Consider the following 18,569-nt stretch of genomic DNA (forward strand, 5'->3'; position numbering starts at 1 on the left):
CTCTCGATCGAACATCTTTCTCAGATTGTCGCATTAGACTGACACATACAGCAGTGTGTCATCTGCATCAAAGCAAACAAATGTAGAATGACTGGCTTAAAAAGCGTAGTGGCAGGTAGACAAGCACGTGTCAAATCCAGAGGGTAACAGTGGGCAAACGAAGAGTTTTAAGAAGCATAAGAAGATAGTTTGACTTTGCCTTTAAAATATGCAGCAAAACTTTGATCCACCTTAAACTACCAACAGTGCAGCAATACTGGAAAACTCAAACTCTTTCTGAAACTCTGGCACACGACTGTTACACTTTAGGTGAACTCCAGCTTGACATCTTGCTGTGATGTGTTTGTCTCCATGGCCTGGCAGTTGAGGGGATGATTTTCACTCAGCTTTTTTTACTCTGCTCAGCAAACAGGGAACAAACGTAAGAATAAAAAGATCTGTGAACAGATCTGCAGTCACTGAGCAGGACTTATCAACATAAACTTCACTGTTAATGTCAGTTTGATAAACATGGTACTATAATTTAAAACTGCATGCACAACACGATCACTAGGTACCATTTCATTTATTACATTTAAAGTATTTATTTACCTCAAATCAAAAACTGATGTGAAGTGTAAAAAAACCCCAAAGAAAACCCAATAATAGTAATAAGCTACTCTTCCATTGTACTGACAGACTTTGACCTGGGGGAGTTATGAACCATCTTTTTTAGTGTATTCCTGAGCTTTTGCTTAAATCAAGTCTCAACAAGTGAATATTCATTAGAAAATTATAATTAAATATATATATATATATATATATATATATATATATATATATATATCTACCGTTAAGCAGTGAGGCGAAATCGCCAACGTCACAGCGCTAAGGATCATGGGAGATGCAGTTACTTTACCGTGAAAGAGGCGGATCGTAACCTGCGCCATCTTGGCACTTTGTCCTGTTAAGCCCCTCTTTAAACTACGCAGAGGTGTGTGGCTGTTTTTAAACCTCGGAGGTTATGACTGGCGGGAGCGAATTTCACAAGAGCTACGCTAATAACAAGGACTCGGAGCCCACGATGGACGTGGACATGGATTCGAGTCATATGGAAGGCGAGCGGGGTGAGCTGGACGGCAGCATCCCGGCTGCGTGTTCCTCCAACGGCAGTGGCGGGGAGGAGGATGAAGCGGAGGCCCTCGGCCGCTCCAGGGAGGCCGGGAGTTCGAGTAGTCAGCACATTCCGGATAGAGGAGGGGTGCTCGGTGGCAGGGAGCAGGAGGTGTCGGTGGCAATCGGAGAGACGTATTTATGTCAAAGAGCCGATAAGACATGGCGTGAGTAAAGACCATGTTCTGCTTTTCCCTTCTCAATTTCGTTGGCATGCTAGCTGTCTTATTATTTTGGATATGGACTCAGTGCTTTTGTTTTGGTGAAAAACTGCCATCAAACAGTTAAAAATCTAAATGACTCGCATAAAGTCCCAAACGGCTTTGGTCCAAAAACTTAATTCAGCGATCGCTTACTAACTGAAGATTTTTAGGGCTTTCTAGAAAATTCTCTATGGATCTTTAAACAGTGACACTTTAAACAACAAACGGCCCACATCTAAAAGTTAGCACTGAAACGTAATAAACACACTAAGGTGTTTAGTTATGTTTGCCGAATTAAATGACGTCTCGATACACATAAGGTGAGATTTTAACAGCCAAATCTATACAAAGTTTATGGTTAATTAAGGCAAGCCCGCATTTAAGTCCCAGAAATCTGAAGGGAGTTCGGCAGGAAGTTGCTTGTACTGCCGTGAGTCGCACCAGCTGATGGTTGTTGCTCCTTTCACAGACACAGCAGAGGTTATTCAGTCCAGACTGAACGAACAGGAGGGCAGAGAAGAGTTTTATGTCCACTATGTGGGGTGTAAGTACAAAAATACTTTCATATTTTTAAATTCTGATTTATACTGCATGTTTCTTCTGTTTAATTCATGCTAAACGTTCATATCCAGCTGCTGTATCTACATCTAATTTTCTCTGGGATTCGTGCAGTCAACAGGCGGCTGGACGAATGGGTGGGTAAGTCTCGCCTGGCACTTACCAAGACAGTGAAGGACGCGGTTAGGAAGAGCACAGAGATCGGTGGCGTTGGAGATCTGGGTGACCAGCCTGAGAGGAAGATCACCCGCAACCAGAAGCGCAAGCACGATGAGATCAACCATGTGCAGAAGGTATAGAGTGTGTGTAATAACACCAGGAGCGTTGCATAACTTACAGTTTTCTAATGAAGCTTTTCTTTGCAGACATACGCAGAGATGGACCCAACGACAGCTGCACTGGAGAAGGAGCACGAGGCGGTGTGTAGTCACAACCACTTTTCTTCCACGTTTTTTCACTATTTCCAGTATTTGGTCAATAAGCTAACTGTTTCCCTCACTTTCAGATCACCAAAGTGAAGTATGTGGATAAGATCCAGATAGGAAACTTTGAGATCGATGCCTGGTACTTCTCACCATTTCCTGAGGATTATGGGAAGCAACCCAAGCTGTGGATCTGCGAGTACTGCCTCAAATACATGAAGTACGAGAAGACGTTCAGACATCACCTGGTCAGTCACCTCAGTTCAGGACGTTTGTGTCTCATAGAGTCATACCTGCTTTTTTGTTTGAGTCAGTGAATGATGGCTTTATGTGTGAGACAGAAGACTGTTAAAGGATTGTTATCCAGCCTGATGAGATTCTTATTAAAACGTTGTGCTGTCATGATTCTGTCAGCCTTCGTTTTACTCAGAAAAAATGTCAGTCATTCACAAATCTGATAAATGTGTGCTGTGTGCTGCAGCCTGGTGTAGGGCTGTTCGATATAACCATATATATCGGATGACGATATAAAAACCTCTGTCGTTTCATTTTACGCTATCGTTTGTTTCGTGGTGTCGCAAAATAAACTGTTTACGGCAATATTTGTTCATGGTTTTGATGTCACTGTAGTGGCTGTATTAGTTTCTTAAAGTTCTCCCTTCCTCTTAATGTTTAATATAACCACACTACGGACGGACAAGCGCCTGTTTTTATGCGTTGTCGTTAGCAACAATGAAGGTGACAGCATCACGTGTCCGCTTGTTTATGTTCCACATAAACCTTTCACAATAAAGCTCAAGATCCTGTTCAGACTTTTCAAAATAAACTGAATCACGTGAAAGAGCAGATCATTTACAGATGAGAAGCAAAAAAGTAGACTAAAAAATAGACCTTAGACTCAAACGTTAGAACAGGCTTCTCCCCGCAGCACGCCGTGTAATAAATACAAAGAAAACGGCGCCGTTACAACTTATGTCTAAAAATGTATCGTTTCATGCATCGGTTAAAACTTCCCGCAAGTCGAGCTGCCCGAGATTCACAGACTTTACAGAAAATGTTACATTTTTGTGATTTATATCGTTATCGGACGATAGATGTCTGATATCGGGATATGAGATTCTGGTCGTATCGCACAGCCCTACCTGGTGCCACAAAATAAGTAAAGTCATCCCCGCTCAGCAAAGCGAGAGGGGTGTGATGGTGCTTCTCCACAAAAACCAAAAAAGCTTTGAAGTGATGCATCTTTGACTTTAGCGATCTGCTGTTAACAAACCAAAGCTGGGTGCTTCTCCGTATCCCAGCACGTATCTTTGTGTTCGGGTACATTAGATGTTAATTACTTGTGGATCTGTCCGGGTGTAATCCATGTTTTTCGTGACAGCAGCGTCCCGTCACTTCACCTGCACGGCAGCTGTCAGTAACGCCGTAGAGCCGCTGAGCACACAAAACTCACCACCATGAAACCACTAAATCACTACCACTCACACTCACCGTCACCTGCTGCTGCACTGAGACAGAGGTCGCGTTTAAAAGCGCTGCTTTAAATCCACACTTTTCCACCTCAGCTTTAATGTCTTGGATTGAAACAGTTAACCCTGAGGTTAATCGCTAAGCCTCAAATCTGTTCTTTTGCTCAGAGCTTCGTGTTTTACTGGAATCTTTGAGGTTTAGAGCTCAACATGCACAACAACAAAAGACATGTTAAGAAGGAATACGTCAGAATCCTTCAATGGAAGAAATACGACACTCTGATGTTTCCGTCTTTGTTACCTGCCTCATTCATACATCCACAGCTTGTGTTTGCTGCAGTTCAGCATGTTTAGATCTAATATTTTAATGCTGTTCTACATAAACTGTCCTTATTAAATAAAAGTGTCAGACTTTGCTGTTTATCGAACCCACCAGTGTGAAAGTCTCTCGTGAAAGCTGCAGTTCAGGCGTAAAACAAATGAATATGTAATTTTATTCGTATGCATGTTTGTCCTCAAATTCAAATTCAAACAGTCATACACAGTACGATATGTAGTGAAATGCTTGGACAACTGCTCGTGACCTAAAGAAAACAAAAAAGGAAAAGGCTATGAATAAGATAGGAAATAAATATGAAAAATTAAAAAGGGTAAATTTAACTAGGAAGGAATAAAATATAAATTAAGGTTAAAAATGAAATAACTGTACAACACAAATTAGAATGAAGGGTAAATTTAACTGGGAAGAATAAGATAAAATATATAAATTAAAGTTGAAAATAAAATAACTGTACAACAAAATACACAATATAGAACTATATAAGAATGTATGAAGAAATCTAAATATAAATAAATATATACACAATAACAGCAGCTGTACAAGTATTAACCGGAAATTTTTAGTTTCACTCGTTAAATCAAACTGCAGTGTTTATTTGACCTTTGACCTTTTCCTCCTCAGTCACACTGTCAGTGGAGGCAGCCTCCAGGCAAAGAGATTTACAGGAGGAGCAACATATCTGTGTACGAGGTGGACGGGAGAGACCACAAGGTGAGCCCGGCTGAACACCGAGCTGCTAACGTGGGTTTGTGTTCCTGCTGCTGACTGTCGCTCTCTGTCTGCAGATCTACTGTCAGAATCTGTGTCTACTAGCCAAATTATTTCTCGACCACAAGACGCTTTATTTTGATGTGGAGCCCTTCATCTTCTACATCCTCACTGAGGTCAACAAACAGGGAGCGCACATCGTCGGCTACTTCTCCAAAGTAAGTCCTCAGCGCGCGGCTCAAAGGTCGTTTCCTCGTATTCATTTCAGACTGATCGTCACGACTTCTGTGGTTTTATTTTTCAGGAGAAAGAGTCTCCAGACGGGAATAACGTGGCCTGTATTCTCACGCTGCCGCCTTACCAGCGCAGAGGCTACGGGAAGTTCCTGATAGCTTTCAGTAAGTGACAGTGAATGAGTGATGAGGGAGCGTCCTGGAATACCAGAGCCTGGAGTTTGTAATCAGAGCTTTTTAAAGATGTTTGCAGAAAAAATTTTCAGGCGAAACAGGATTTCAAATGTTAAGTTGGGAGTTTCAGATGGACTCGAGATGACACAAATAAGTTGTTTCACATTTATAATAAAACCGAAAGGAAGTCAGTAAATCTGCAACTCCTGACCTCCACCAAAGAGCTGATGTGATTGGTTCAGCTTTCACATGGATGGATGAATGAATGAATGAATGTACATCAGACTGAGAAAAGATAAATTAGGAGTCACTGTTTCAATCTCACAATGGTATCACAAGCTGATCCAGGTGTCCTCCAGCCTGGTAACTTTCCAAGCTGTGTTTGTTTGGCATATCTGAATTTCTATAAAATATCAGATTTGAGTTAAATTATCAGATTTTTGTCTCCTGTAGAGATATGCTTTGTGGATTGAGGCCCCAAGAGATCAAACACACTCCAACTTAAGAAAACACGAGCAAATAGAAAAACCCTGCAAAAGCACACAAAACACAACAGATGTTGAGTAAAATACAGTGGAGATGGGAATAGTGCAGCAGATGGATGGATGGCAGGGGTGTAGTCATGACACCAACAGAGCGAGTGACTGAAGGAGAGACGCTCGCTGGCAGCAGCTCTGATATCGCCCGTTTCTGCTGCAGGCTATGAGCTGTCTAAGCTGGAGAACACAGTGGGGTCTCCGGAGAAGCCGCTCTCTGATCTGGGGAAGCTTAGCTACCGAAGTTACTGGTCCTGGGTCCTGCTGGAGATCCTGAGGGACTTCAGAGGAACGCTGTCCATCAAAGACCTCAGGTAGACACGCAGACACGTGCAAAGCTGGACGATTCGGCTTTGCTTTTCCACTTGTTTTGTAGACGCTGTGAAGGTTAAGAACCAAAACGATTGTTTGGCAGCTCAGAGATGCACTCAGTGTGAAAGCTCTGCTGTTTTCAATTTTACAGCAGACAAACTTTTATAAGTTTACGTGTTGATGTGAAACTTGGTACTCGACGAGTTTCTGATCAGAACTTTTAAAAACAAAAGCTGGAATTAAAAAACAAACTCTCTGATTTTAACCTTCGTGTCCGTCTGCGTCTCCCAGCCAGATGACCAGCATCACACAGAGTGACATCATCAGCACGCTGCAGTCGCTCAACATGGTGAAGTACTGGAAAGGTCAGCACGTCATCTGTGTGACGCCCAAACTGGTGGAGGAGCACCTGAAGAGCGCCCAGTACAAGAAACCACCAATCACAGGTACCTGCACAGATGTTCCAAAAATCTTCTCATCTTATTACAAACATGGCATCAGGCTCTCAGATCTCGAGGATTCTCGTGTCGGGTTTTTACCCCGCAGCTGATTTGCTAACGTCAGGTGTGATTGTGTCTCGCTCTCAGTGGACACGATGTGTTTAAAGTGGGCGCCTCCAAAAAACAAACAGGCCAAGCTGTCCAAGAAGTGAGGAACGGAGCCGCCGACGTGTGATCACCCGCCGGGCGCTCGTGTCACTACTGTACATAATTTTTAGTCTCTCCTGTCTGTATTTTTTAAAATAAATCTCTAAAATAAAGCTTCGTCTCCTGATCTGATTCCTACATACGTTAAACATCACTGAGGAAACGAAATATTTGCTGCAAGGATGAAATATTCCTTTAATTAGGAACAGAAGATGTTTACGATCGAATAAAAACTCGTCCTAATTAAAAAACCTTGGTGTTCTTTTTCAGTCACTTTCTCGCTCATCAGGAAACTAAACAGTGATCACACTTCACTCTGGTTTCTAATGTTTCATGTAGTCTCTTTACTTTCTGTTTAAAAAATACTTGAGGTTTTGTTCTTTCATAGGCTCAGAGGTTGGTTTCATGTCTGTATCAGGTGAACCATGAGATTGTTGGTTTGAATCTCCAGGGCCTCCCTGGATGTATGAATATGATTTATATAGTCAGGTAAAGTCGCCTGTTACCACTCTGAGAACCAGGCTCAGGACGGTTGGTTTGTGCTTCATCTGAAGTCTTTTTTTTTTTCTCAAACTGAAACGTGTTTTCACGTTTTCAATATTTCTGTCGCTGTTTATATAAAAAAACAAACAAACAGCAGTCCACGTGCCCAGCTCCAATCAGCTGGTATTCCTCATGATGACATGCTGGAGGAGCAGCCATCAGGACTAATGAGTTACACCTGAGCTCGGTGCGCAGGTACCGTCCCGCTGATGTGCTGAAGAAAAGGTTATTTTCAGACAGGTGAGTTTTACCTGCTGTCACAGCAACAGTTGGTTTAATGAATTAAGATTTTCTTGGTTTTATTTCTTGAGGCTTTCCTCCACTGCAGGCTGTAGCTGTAGCTTGTCAAACGGCCCTCAAAGCAGCAGAAGATTTAATTTGTGAGACGCAAACACGTCCAGCCAGCTGTCCCGGGGCTGGTGTAGTACCAGTATTGAACACAAGAGGGCGGCAGTGCTGTTAGTGACTTGCTTTTCTTTTTTCTTTTACTGTGTTTGGGATGTTCTGTTTTCAGCCGACGTCTGAATGGTTGGTGCAACATTTGTGACAAACTACAGGTGGGTGACGAAAAGACTGGACTGGAAGAATGAGCTATAACAAAAACACAAATATTCCCTCCTTTGGTGTTTTGATGGGACTTTGAAGAAGTTGCTCATTGTGAAGAACTTAGTTTTATTTCTACAGCACACGCTTAAGAGATTAAATCGTTTATGTAAAATAGGAAATATATGAATTAAAATGGTATTTATTGAAATTGTAAAAACTGCCTTGAAGCGTAAATGTGACTGAGATATAATCGGTGTCACGTGGTCCCGATCATCAGGCCTGTCCTTCCGGCTGTGTGTCATCGATCAGCTGTGGTGATGACGCCATCTCCTCTGGCTGTTCTTCATTCACTGCTGATTTGAAATCCTCAACATCTGTGCGCTATTTGACCCTCACCGAGGAGCTCATGTGATTATTGTTATTAACAGCATCACTCGAAGTTGTATTCAAAGTGCTTTAGTAGATACTTGGACCAAGGATGACAGGATCCAGGAGAGCTGATCCCACATTATTATTTTTTAAAGGATTTTTATTTTTTAGACAAAATACAAATAAGGAAACTGTTTGATCAGGATCAGCACTTCCTTCCGGATCCTGAGAAATCAGGTCATCTCTGGCGGGGAGAGGATTTTTATCTTGGCTTCTGTAGCACAGCAGTAATAGTATCAGTGGTGGTGAATTTGAGGAGGCTGATGAAGTGTCGTACCTGGAAGAGGAATTGTAGTTCTGATTGTCGGCCGAGTTCAGAGGCAGACAATCATCCTGCCCTGCCTCCACAGGGCAACGCAGATCTGCAAGTGTTTTCAATCAGCAAGCCTCAAATCCTGATTTTACTGAAGATCAATTCAAGGCCATTATGTTCAACTGAGACTAGATTGGGAAAAAAATAGTTAAAATAAAACTAGTCTGTAAAACTGGAACAATCCTTGTGACTTAAACTATTAAAAAAAACAAACAAACACAGTAAATATCGTTAGTTTTCATATGTTTGATAAAGTTATTACAATGTTTCTGATGAGGCGTTGATGGATGTGTGACTCTGGATGTAAACAGACAGAAAACGTAACAGTTTTTATTGTAACAGCTGATTCTCCTAAACCTGGTGTGTGACACACGCCCTCCACACATTATTAAAAAAACTATAAAACAAAACTGAATTAAAAACCAAAAGAAAATGACAAACATTAGTAAACACAAAGCTGCAGCGACTCTGGGCCACATGAACGTATGACACGAGCTCAGACACAAACTAAAGGGAGATTGTTTTTATTTTTTAGAAATTGTACTTTAAAACCACCAAGATCGTTTGTAAGGCATTCACAACAAATCTTTGTCTTTAATTTTTCAGTTTTTAGACTTTACAGATGCTTTTAGGAGGGTTTCCTAAAGACAGGAGAACAGCTAAGGCACAGCAGCACAGCTCCCAGCGAGAGACGACGACAAAGAGGAGACGGAGGAACGGGCTGGTCGGACATATGGACAGCGCCGCGGCGAAGCGCAGCGGGACGCCCTCGCCTGGGACCGTCCTCCAGAGTCAGAACATCTCAGGAACGTTTTCACACAACGCCACCACTTCTGCGACACCGTCACAGTCCAAACATCTGCATCTTAATACTCATTAACTTAAAAACTGTACATCATCTGTCAGGTTTTTACAAAACACAGCTTTACGTAGACTCGCTCGATATATGAAAAATACACACCGGATGTAAAAATGGCTCTGAATCGGTTTGAGTTTGAATAGAAAAAAATAAATGAGTTGAATTTGGTATTAAACTGCAGAGGTTTTAAATTCAACTCATTATGGCCGCTTAATGTAACCGTAAATAAATGTAACCCTCACAGACCTGCGTAGAACCGACACGTTCGTGCTCCACACGCTCAGACTCTTAGAACTTCTTCAGAGCTGCTGGGCTCCAGCTTTGGTCCCATTTATGTAAAAAACAAACAAAAGAAAAAGTTTTGAATAAATTAATCGGGTAACCGTTTGTACAGCAGAAAGTTTGTCGCTTTGTAACGTGTGCAGATTAAAGGAAAGAGGACGCGGACGTCTCACTTCAAGTCTGAGGGATTCAGACATGGCACAGAAAGAAAACACACAGAGTCCGAACAACTTAAGAAAACTCGTTAAATATATTCTGTCCATAGATGATCACTTTAAAAGATTAATCATAATTTCCCCTGATACCCAACTGGCTCTGTGAGAAGATCTATGGTTGCTGAGAACTGATTTCAGGCTCATTATCTCTGGAAAGCTGGTTAAAGGCAAAATCATCGATACAGTCGCTGCGGTGGGATTTGCATCTACAGCTGCTTCTGTGGATGGTTCATACAGACACGGCATTGATGTAAAAAAGAACATTTTTACAGTTAAATGTCAGCAGTTATTAGTTAAATATTTCTAGATTTTACTTAAACCGATTTTTCTTTTTAAAGAAGAAAAAACAGAAATTTTTCCAGCTCAACAGGACATTTAAAAAAAAGCTTTCAGAAATCACATACTGTGCTTAAAGTGGGCTGTTCTGCTCCCTTCCAGCTCTATTTTTATTCTTGGACTCCATCAGAGTAGCTTTGCATGATTCAGTGTTCAAAATAATCTGTTTATCTCACAGGCTTTGTGCACATCCTTTCTCGCTGACGTCAGAGCCAAAAGGAAAAAAAAAACCTGTGACACAGTTTAAATCAGATTTTGTTTTTTAAGAGGCTGATTTTGGGTTTTAAACTAGTAGCATAAAAAAAATCTCATTCTGAGGCTTGATTCAGGTTTACGTTGGAGATTTTAAATAATGGGCCTAAAGAACGAGCAACCACGTCTGTTCTCAGCATGTGACCCTAAACTCAGGGAGACACTCGTACAACAAGAGGTATAAAGTTCTGCGAACACTCTTAACACACTTTCACTCACTCACTCGAGCACGCACAGCTTTGTAGTCCTAAATAAAAGTGAGAGCAGACCGAATGAGGACTGAAGGAGAAGATTTTCCTCAGTGTCTCTTCCCACTGTTCCCTCTGATGCTCCATCTGTCCTCTCTGTTCACGCTCACAGACTTTAAATAAATAAATACTGGACACAAACGGGACGTCAGCCCCGTGTTTTCCTTCATTTTCCCTCGCCTCATCCTCCCTCAGTCCGTCCGCCTGCTACCTTATCCGCCCATCCTCTCTGGGCAGGCTCAGTTCGGATTTTGGATCGGGGCTGGCGGAGCTCCACGCGGTGAGTCGGCAGCGCTGCATGACCGGACAGGCGCTGGGGCCCATCGAGCAGACGTCTGAGGCGGACCAGTAGCCCTCCAGCAGCCCGTCCAGCCAGCGACGCAACGGCGCCCCCGTCAGACTGGCGTTGGCCTCGGCCTCCTCGACAGCGCCCAGGCTCACCGGCAGCTGCAGGACCGGGTTGAGGCCGTGGAAGCTCTGCTCCATGTAGGAGTTCTTGGCTGGTCCGCCGTGCAGCCGCAGAGCGTCCTCTGGAGTCCAACAGCAGAAGGACAAAGAAAGTCTGAGTTAAACTGGGACCTGAGCTGCCACAAAAAGTAACATCGTCTACGTAAGACGCAGGTAAGAAATAAGGAAACAAATCAAATGTAACAACAGTAAGCACAGAAAATGTTTATCCAAACAAAGACGCACATTTCATTTTGTTTTCAGGTTTCTTTGGTTCCCCGCGGCCCAAAGACTGTATATAAAAGTTGGAAGCAAGAGTAGGATCTGAGTGAGAAACTAACGGCTGCTGCACACGAGGTTCGCATTCTGTAAGCTTCTGCTTCACGTCATGGAAAGGGTCAGTCTCACAACCAAGAGTCGCCCCCTGCTGGTCATGACAGGGAATGCTGGTTTCACTACAGAACAAGTAGCCATTCAGTATCAGTTATAACAGCTTTCTATCTTTTGCACATTTTTCTGAATTTTAAAGGTTTTTTTTTTTTAGTCCTTATTGCTTAAAAATGTTTTTAAGTTTCACAGTAAGTCTTCATCTTTTTAATTACTGCAACATGAGGCATATTTCAAGAGTAAAATTTAAGGAGCTTACAATACGAAGAGCCACTTTTTGAAGCCTGCTGACCCGCAGTCCTGTGCATGTGCAGCAAAGCCTCAGACGGGCTGTGCAGACAGATCTGACCAAATCCAAACCACTCAACGTTTTTAGTTTATCATTAATTATAAAAACCATGCTAGGAGTGGACATTTCAAACAAAAATGCTGCAAACTTTACTGTGAACTGTTTAACTTTTTAATAAAGTGCTTAAATGTAATTAATGATTATTGGTGGAATAGTTCATTAGCGAGAAGCTTGAGGAGTCTTCTCTAAATTAATTGGAGGTGAATGCTGTTATTTTAAAGTACAGCCACCAGTTACAGATGCCTGTGCAACAACAGTCCGATCAGATCACGTCACGCACCACCTGCACTTCATAGCAGCGCCCTGTAAAACCTCGGTGTCTATTCGTGCACCGAGCTTTACTTAGTCCTGCAGTTATCCCCTGGATACCCACACATGGCCCGAGGAGGTCAAACAAACCGAGCGTTAACCCGGGGCAGGCTAATTCGGACAGAGGTGACCCTGTGTGGGCGCAAGAGGGCGATTGGATACGCCACTATAAATATATGTTTGCATGGTGCTGACAGCTGTGACAGGAGGGCCTCTGCTCTGTGTAATTTAAGTATCTGCTATTGACATGAACAAGTATGAAGATCCTGCATATAGTTAACACTTGTTTCCAGGAGAGTTTCTGCAGGCCGACACTTTGTGCCAGGGTTAAGCCCAACCTGTTATTAAATGTGCTTTATAAATAAATGAAATGAAATAACTCGCTGTGCATGTAAGTGAAATGAATCCAGTGGATAAAAGTACTCTGATTACTAAGAACACACGTTTTCTTTTAACCACCAATGAATTTCTACTAAAGTATGAGGCTGTAAACTTGGTTTAGCCAAAACAGATGAGAAAACTTGCAATGATGTGTAAAAGTCCAAGTCTGACTCACAAGAACAAGCACAAAACAGAGACTTCCCATCTCAGGGAGGTTTTAAACCTGCACTTATTCTTTACAGGTAGAGCTCCCTTGGTCCTGTATATTTCCTGGAAACCCTGCACTCGTGCTTCTAAGCAGGATGAGGTCCGATCACCCACCTTGCTGTATCGGCCTTTGCCTGTGAAACTCCAGAGGAGCCACGATGAAGCTGGTCTGGCCCAGCGGGCTCCAGTGGTGCAGCACCCTCAGTGTCCACGTGCCGGGCCTCAGCGGGGAGGTGAGAGGCGGCCGGTAGTGTGTGACCTCAGCGGAGGCGTCCACCAGGATGTCGTAGGTGGCGGCGATGACGTTGGTGGGGTCGATCCAGACAATCGTAGCCGTCAGGTTGCTCTGGCTCCGGCTCCAGCGCTGCACGGCCACCGGCTCGTCCTCTGGCCCCAGGAGACGCCCCCAGTTCCTGAAGAGACGCTCCTTAGGATCCCAGTCGGTCCCCACCTGAACAGCAGAAAGGTCAGAGACGACTCTTAAAGCTGTCTATACGAATGCGCTGCAGCTTGACAGAGTTTAGACATCGGTTAGAGAAAGGTGCACGTGAGACGCGTTTACTGATAGGAGCCTACCAGCTGTTCTCCAGGCTCGATTCCTCCAACTCTCTCCTCTCTGGCATCAACAAAAAGTCACTCTCTCACCTCCAGTTAGGCCAGAATGCACCAACTCAGCTTCTTTACTGGTTTTAGTCCTAGTTCAGGCCGGTTTTGGCTTCCTGTATATTTTTAGAGTTCACTTTAATATTTTACTGATCACTTTTAAAGCATGTCGTGTCTGGCCCCAAGCTACACCGCAGAAGTGTCGACTCCTGGGCCTCAGAGCTTCAGGCTGGTCCCTCGTGGCTGATCCGATCTAAAGCTGGCTGGTTTTGCCACCAGGGCCCCGGCTTTGAACTGACCCGGCCGATGAGATCGAGCTCGCACAATCAGTGACCTCCTTATATCCAAGAACTCGTTTTTATAGACTTTACGTCACACTGTTACACGTGATGTCGCTTCCTTCTGGCTCTTGTCTTGTGACAAAGGAAAACTTTACAAAGTATTCCGACTGGTTTCTCCTGAAACTGGCTGAAAATGTGTGAAAGCTGCTCTAGAATACGTCAGCGTCACTGCAGGGGGCTGATCTGTTAGCGTTCACTGTTGGCTTTAATTAACCTGTTCTAGCCGGTCATAAAACCACAACTTAACATTTCTGCAGCAGAAATATTGAACTGTTGGAGTCCCAGCGTGGTACAACCGTCACAGTCACATCGGCCGTGTGTGGGATGCTCTTGTTCACGTCTCTGCTGTCTTTCGTTTCTCTGTAATCCTGTGAGATTGGAGATTCACTCTAAATTTTTGTATTTTCACCTACACGTTTTTCTATTTACCTGCTTTCTAATTTTTGAATATTTGCTTTTAGTCCTTGTTTTTACTTCCCTGCAGGGATCAATCATTTCTTAGACTTAAAAACATTAAAGCATCCTGGGACATTTTTGTAACTGAGAATATATTAAGGCATGTAAACTGAGGTAATAATAAACCCAAAACGGTGACTGCAGAACGATGTCCAGGTTTATGTTTAGTTAAGAGAGCCCTCATAAAGACACAAGTCTGACCTGGATGTGTTGGAGCCTGTTAGCGGCATGTGGAGAGCTGGTCAGGGTGAAGTGGTCTTTGGCGGCTACCCAGGTCTCCAGGGTTTCCAACTGGTTAGAGGCTTGGTTGGTAGCCACATGATGGACCAGGTAGCCCTGGTACTGGTCGGACAGGAAGTAAAGGTGCACAGACACCGGGTGACTCACGCCGACGTACCTGAGAAAGGAGAGAAAAAAAAAGAAAAAGCATATTTAAATCACATATACAATAAAGTAGATACAACTTCCTCCCCTGACTGGTCCCAGCAGATGGCTGCCCCTCTCTGAGCCTGGTTTCTTCCTGTTAAAAAGTTTTTCCTTCCCACTTTCACCAAGTGGATCAAACCCGTGTTATCCTTCAAGACAAAATATCTTATTTTATTAGTATCAGAGGCGATCGTGGCTCAAGAGTTGGGTGTTTGTCTTGTAATCGGAAGGTTGCCGGTTCGAGCCCCGGCTTGGACAGTCTCGGTCGTTGTGTCCTTGGGCGAGACACTTCACCCGTTGCCTACTGGTGGTGGTCACACACCAGTGTGTGAATGTGTGGATGACTGGATGTGTAAAGTGCTTTGGGGTCCTTAGGGACTAGTAAGGCGCTATACAAATACAGGACATTTACCAGAGAACACATGATGCTTTGGACAGGAAGTGCAGTTTGTTACAATGTATCAAACTGCAGTTCCTCTAACGTCCACTAGAGGCAGTCTCAAAGCGAGTCGGTTTAAAATACCCAACTTTACAGATAAGATGTTTACAGACTAACACAAAAATGTTTGTTAATTTAATCAATTAAATAAAATGATTTTTTTAAGGATCTCACTAAGTTGACCGTCAGGTGGATGGCACAAGTAACTGTAGCTGTGAAGCTTCACCTCACTGGAGTCCCTGAATTGGACCTCTGGAGTATTTGGAGCATTTTTAATACAATCATCTGACCAATACTTTTCCTGCTGCGCAGTTAATTGTACTGACATGCCACCCAAGAAGTCTGGGCTCCAGTTTTGATGTGTGAAATTCTAGGATTTTAATTGGATGTTATTCAGCACTAATTAGCGGGTATCGTGTCTGCCCACATAGTCTATGAATGCAGTTTGCTAACCAAGCCGGCTAATTATCTGGCACTCCACCCGCTCGTCTACATATGGTAATTTCTGTCTGTGAAAAAAGCCAGCATGGCTGAAGCTGGGCCTTCAAAATGTAACCATCCTGCTCTCGACAGCCGTCTTTGATGTACAGTCTATGTTAATCCTACGTTTTCCCATTAACTACAGAATGGATCAAATGAACATTTGATTCAAACATTATTTATCCATAAAAATTCATCTTAATGAGTCTGGTGATCATCTGACATTTCATGTGCAGGAAAACCAGTGACGTTTCCACAGATGGTCTGTGTTCAGTGCAAACGATGGATACAGGAAACGCTTTAAGCATTACTGTACAGCAGGGTGGGCAACTCCAGGCCTCGAGGGCCGGTGTCCTGCAGGTTTTAGAGCTCACCCTGGGTCAACACACCGAATCAAATGATTAGTTCATTCCCAGGCTTCTGGAGAACTTCAAGACATGTTGAGGAGGTCATTTAGCCATTTAGATCAGCTGTGATGGATCAAGGACACATCTAAAACCTGCAGGACACCGGCCCTCGAGGCCTGGAGTTCCCTGCTTTGCACTGTAACGTCACAGGCAGCTGCTGGATTATGGCTCCAAATTACTCCAAGTTTTTTCCAAAAATATTTTTAAAAACTTAAACCTACATTCTCCTAAAAAACTCCTCCTGTTTAATTTTTTTTATTTATTTTTTTCCAAGTATTGTTGGACTGGTAGAAATTCAGACTCCCTAGGAATGATGCTGACGCTCAGGTTCGCTGCCTGATTGGCTGTCGTTAGTCACATGTCCCCATTCGCAGAAGACAACAGAAACATCAGCACTGACTGTCTGTGGTTAATTCAACATGGTAGTAAATTACAGGTAATGCTGCCCTTGTTGTCTTTGAGATGCACCCAGGATGTGACTGCTCTCCACAGTAATGCCAATCATTTGGATCCAGCCTCAATTACAACATTCAGAGCTTCTGATGATTAGATTTTAAGGCTTATGGAGTCTGTTATCTCCCTTTCTGCATTTTCTTCTGTTGTGTACACACTGTTGCAGTAGTGCTCGTATATATAATAAACTCAGGCTTTAAACTCTGTAAATGCTCAAATTCAGACAGTTTTCTGCTCTTTAATCTTTATGTAAAAGAGTCCTTAACATGTTCATTTTTCTGCTCTGATTGTGAGCTGCACTTCCCCCCCATCCTGCTACGATTCTGACTTTCTGCTCTGAAGGGGAAGCCAATCCCATTAAAGACAACTCAAAGAAGAAGGGCGCTGAGACAGACAGAGGATGGACCGGCCAGCGTTTACTGACACAGATTAGGATTATTTTGACTCATGCAAAGGTACTTTGCTCCAAATGTGAAACCAGCTCTTTGAAGAATGACATCAGGTCGGCTATCATTCATTTCCTGATGAATGGCTTCACCTTATTATCAAAATCGTCTTTCAGGTGTTTATGTCTGTTTCTCCTTTTCCATTCGGACGGGCAGGCGAATGTTTTTCCTGGAAAACACTTTTTCTTAACGTGACAGCTTGAATCCCTGAATCTCTACAGAGGATGTGGAGAATCTCCAAGGACCTGTTAAACCAACTAAAGCACCACTGTGAAGGGAACCGTGTCTGCCTGCTTTCAAATGCATCTATGTTACTGCAGACATGGTTTTAGAGGTCTCCGACTGAAATCACAGGTTGAAGGAAACAGACTGGCCCTTTCTAACCACCCCCTACTTCCCCTTGCACACACACACACTCCCATAATGCTGCCTCCACCCATGCCAGCCACCAGTCCCCACCCAAGCTCCAGCAACAAGTACCTCCTTGTACCTACTGTGGGTCTGTGAGAGAGACGGAGCTGGAAAAATCTAGCCTGTGCAGAAACTGAAGCCTGATTGTACAAAGGAACAAGCTCGCCTTATCTTCATATTTAATTTGGACTGCACAAACACCAGCGGTGGCCAGTTTGGCGGAAAGACATTTCATCTGCTAGTCCTCCCCTTTCCCCTGAGAAGACGACTGCACAGTTTCTTTCTCTGCAAAAAGCACGATTTACTGGCACAGCCAATAATAACAGTGACTGATGGAAACTGATGGAGGTGATACCTGCACCTCTGCTCCAGCCTCTGACAGCTGTGCAAACACTGAGCTGAACCTGATGAGACGAATGCTTCAAACCAACAACAGCTTCATCTTCACTTTACAGTTTCAAAGTTGTTGGAGTTCAAACTTGAAGGCTCTGCAAACACTGCACTGCATGGCCGATCACGTAGATAATAAATGAGAACTGTGGGGAAAAAAGGGATCCTGAGACACGATTACGCCTGTAGATGGATGCTCGCCCATGCAACACCCTGTGCTATTCCCAGCCTGATTGCCCCTGATAAAGCCGAGGTCTTTATCTCGTTTCCTGCCTGCAGGTGAGGAGCTGAGCTCGAAAAATAACCTGAGCAAAACAACCCAAATTCCCTCTTTACAAACCAAAAAGAGGCTTTTTGGCTGACGTGTTTGGACTCTTTATGTAGGCCAAGTTTTCAGTATGATTTTAATTAAAGCTTGCACAGCACTACATTTGATTAATATAGAGAAAGCAGGAAACCTGAGCAACATAACTCATTTTCACACATCCTTTCCAGCCTGAGCTTCTGTAAACATCATCTGACAGAGGTGTGAGAGAACGTAATGCCTGATGCAGATGGATCACACGATCATACGTTAGCCGGCTGGAACCCGTCAGTGACGTCAGACTGGGCCAGTGTGCGAACACCGCAGCTCACAGTCGGGCACATTTACTGCTACTGAGTGGGCATTATTCCTGCAAGCTCCATGCATGCAGACCCCTCAACGAAACCACACGGAGCGGTTCCAGTATCGAGTGGCTCTGAAGTGGATCGATTCCTGCTGTGTGGCGTTTGTGGAAAATATCCTCACAGAAGTGTCCATGTGTGAAACGGTGACAGTCAATAATCTGAGCTGTGAGAATCATTTTTCTGCTAATCCG

General features: G+C 43.5%; 2 protein-coding genes across 3 annotated transcripts in view; one reads left to right on the top strand and one right to left on the bottom strand.

Annotated features, from left to right (window-relative positions):
- Positions 1-913: 913 nt before the first annotated feature.
- On the top strand, positions 914-6,867 carry kat8 (K(lysine) acetyltransferase 8). The gene is made up of 11 exons (XM_080905707.1): positions 914-1,319; positions 1,825-1,899; positions 2,028-2,206; positions 2,279-2,332; positions 2,419-2,583; positions 4,766-4,855; positions 4,930-5,070; positions 5,157-5,250; positions 5,959-6,109; positions 6,399-6,553; positions 6,695-6,867. The coding sequence occupies exons 1-11, from the start codon at positions 1,004-1,006 to the stop codon at positions 6,757-6,759; spliced, it is 1,485 nt and encodes a 494-aa protein (XP_080761833.1). The 5' UTR covers positions 914-1,003; the 3' UTR covers positions 6,760-6,867.
- Positions 6,868-9,094: 2,227 nt separating this feature from the next.
- Positions 9,095-18,569, bottom strand: part of LOC308410651 (xylosyltransferase 1-like) — a 38,001-nt gene continuing 28,526 nt past the window's right edge. For both annotated transcript variants that reach the window (XM_080904158.1, XM_080904159.1), the window contains exons 9-11: positions 14,459-14,654; positions 12,972-13,308; positions 9,095-11,307 (exon numbers count right to left, since the gene is read on the bottom strand). In XM_080904158.1, coding sequence (XP_080760284.1) covers positions 10,985-11,307; positions 12,972-13,308; positions 14,459-14,654 — 856 coding nt within the window. In that variant the 3' untranslated portion in view covers positions 9,095-10,984. The remainder of the gene's footprint in view (positions 11,308-12,971; positions 13,309-14,458; positions 14,655-18,569) is intronic.

Source organism: Rhamphochromis sp. 'chilingali' (assembly GCF_963969265.1).
Source record: "Rhamphochromis sp. 'chilingali' genome assembly, chromosome: 15".
Classification (NCBI taxonomy): domain Eukaryota; kingdom Metazoa; phylum Chordata; class Actinopteri; order Cichliformes; family Cichlidae; genus Rhamphochromis; species Rhamphochromis sp. 'chilingali'.

What these genes read in the sequence shown, in the direction of transcription:
- kat8 (XM_080905707.1), top strand. Translation starts at nt 1,004, where the DNA reads ATGACTGGCGGGAGCGAATTTCACAAGAGCTACGCTAATAACAAGGAC. An exon ending in TGGACGGGAGAGACCACAAG is followed by an intron (nt 4,856 to 4,929) that starts GTGAGCCCGGCT and finishes CTCTGTCTGCAG; the next exon opens with ATCTACTGTCAGAATCTGTG. An exon ending in GAAGTTCCTGATAGCTTTCA is followed by an intron (nt 5,251 to 5,958) that starts GTAAGTGACAGT and finishes TTTCTGCTGCAG; the next exon opens with GCTATGAGCTGTCTAAGCTG.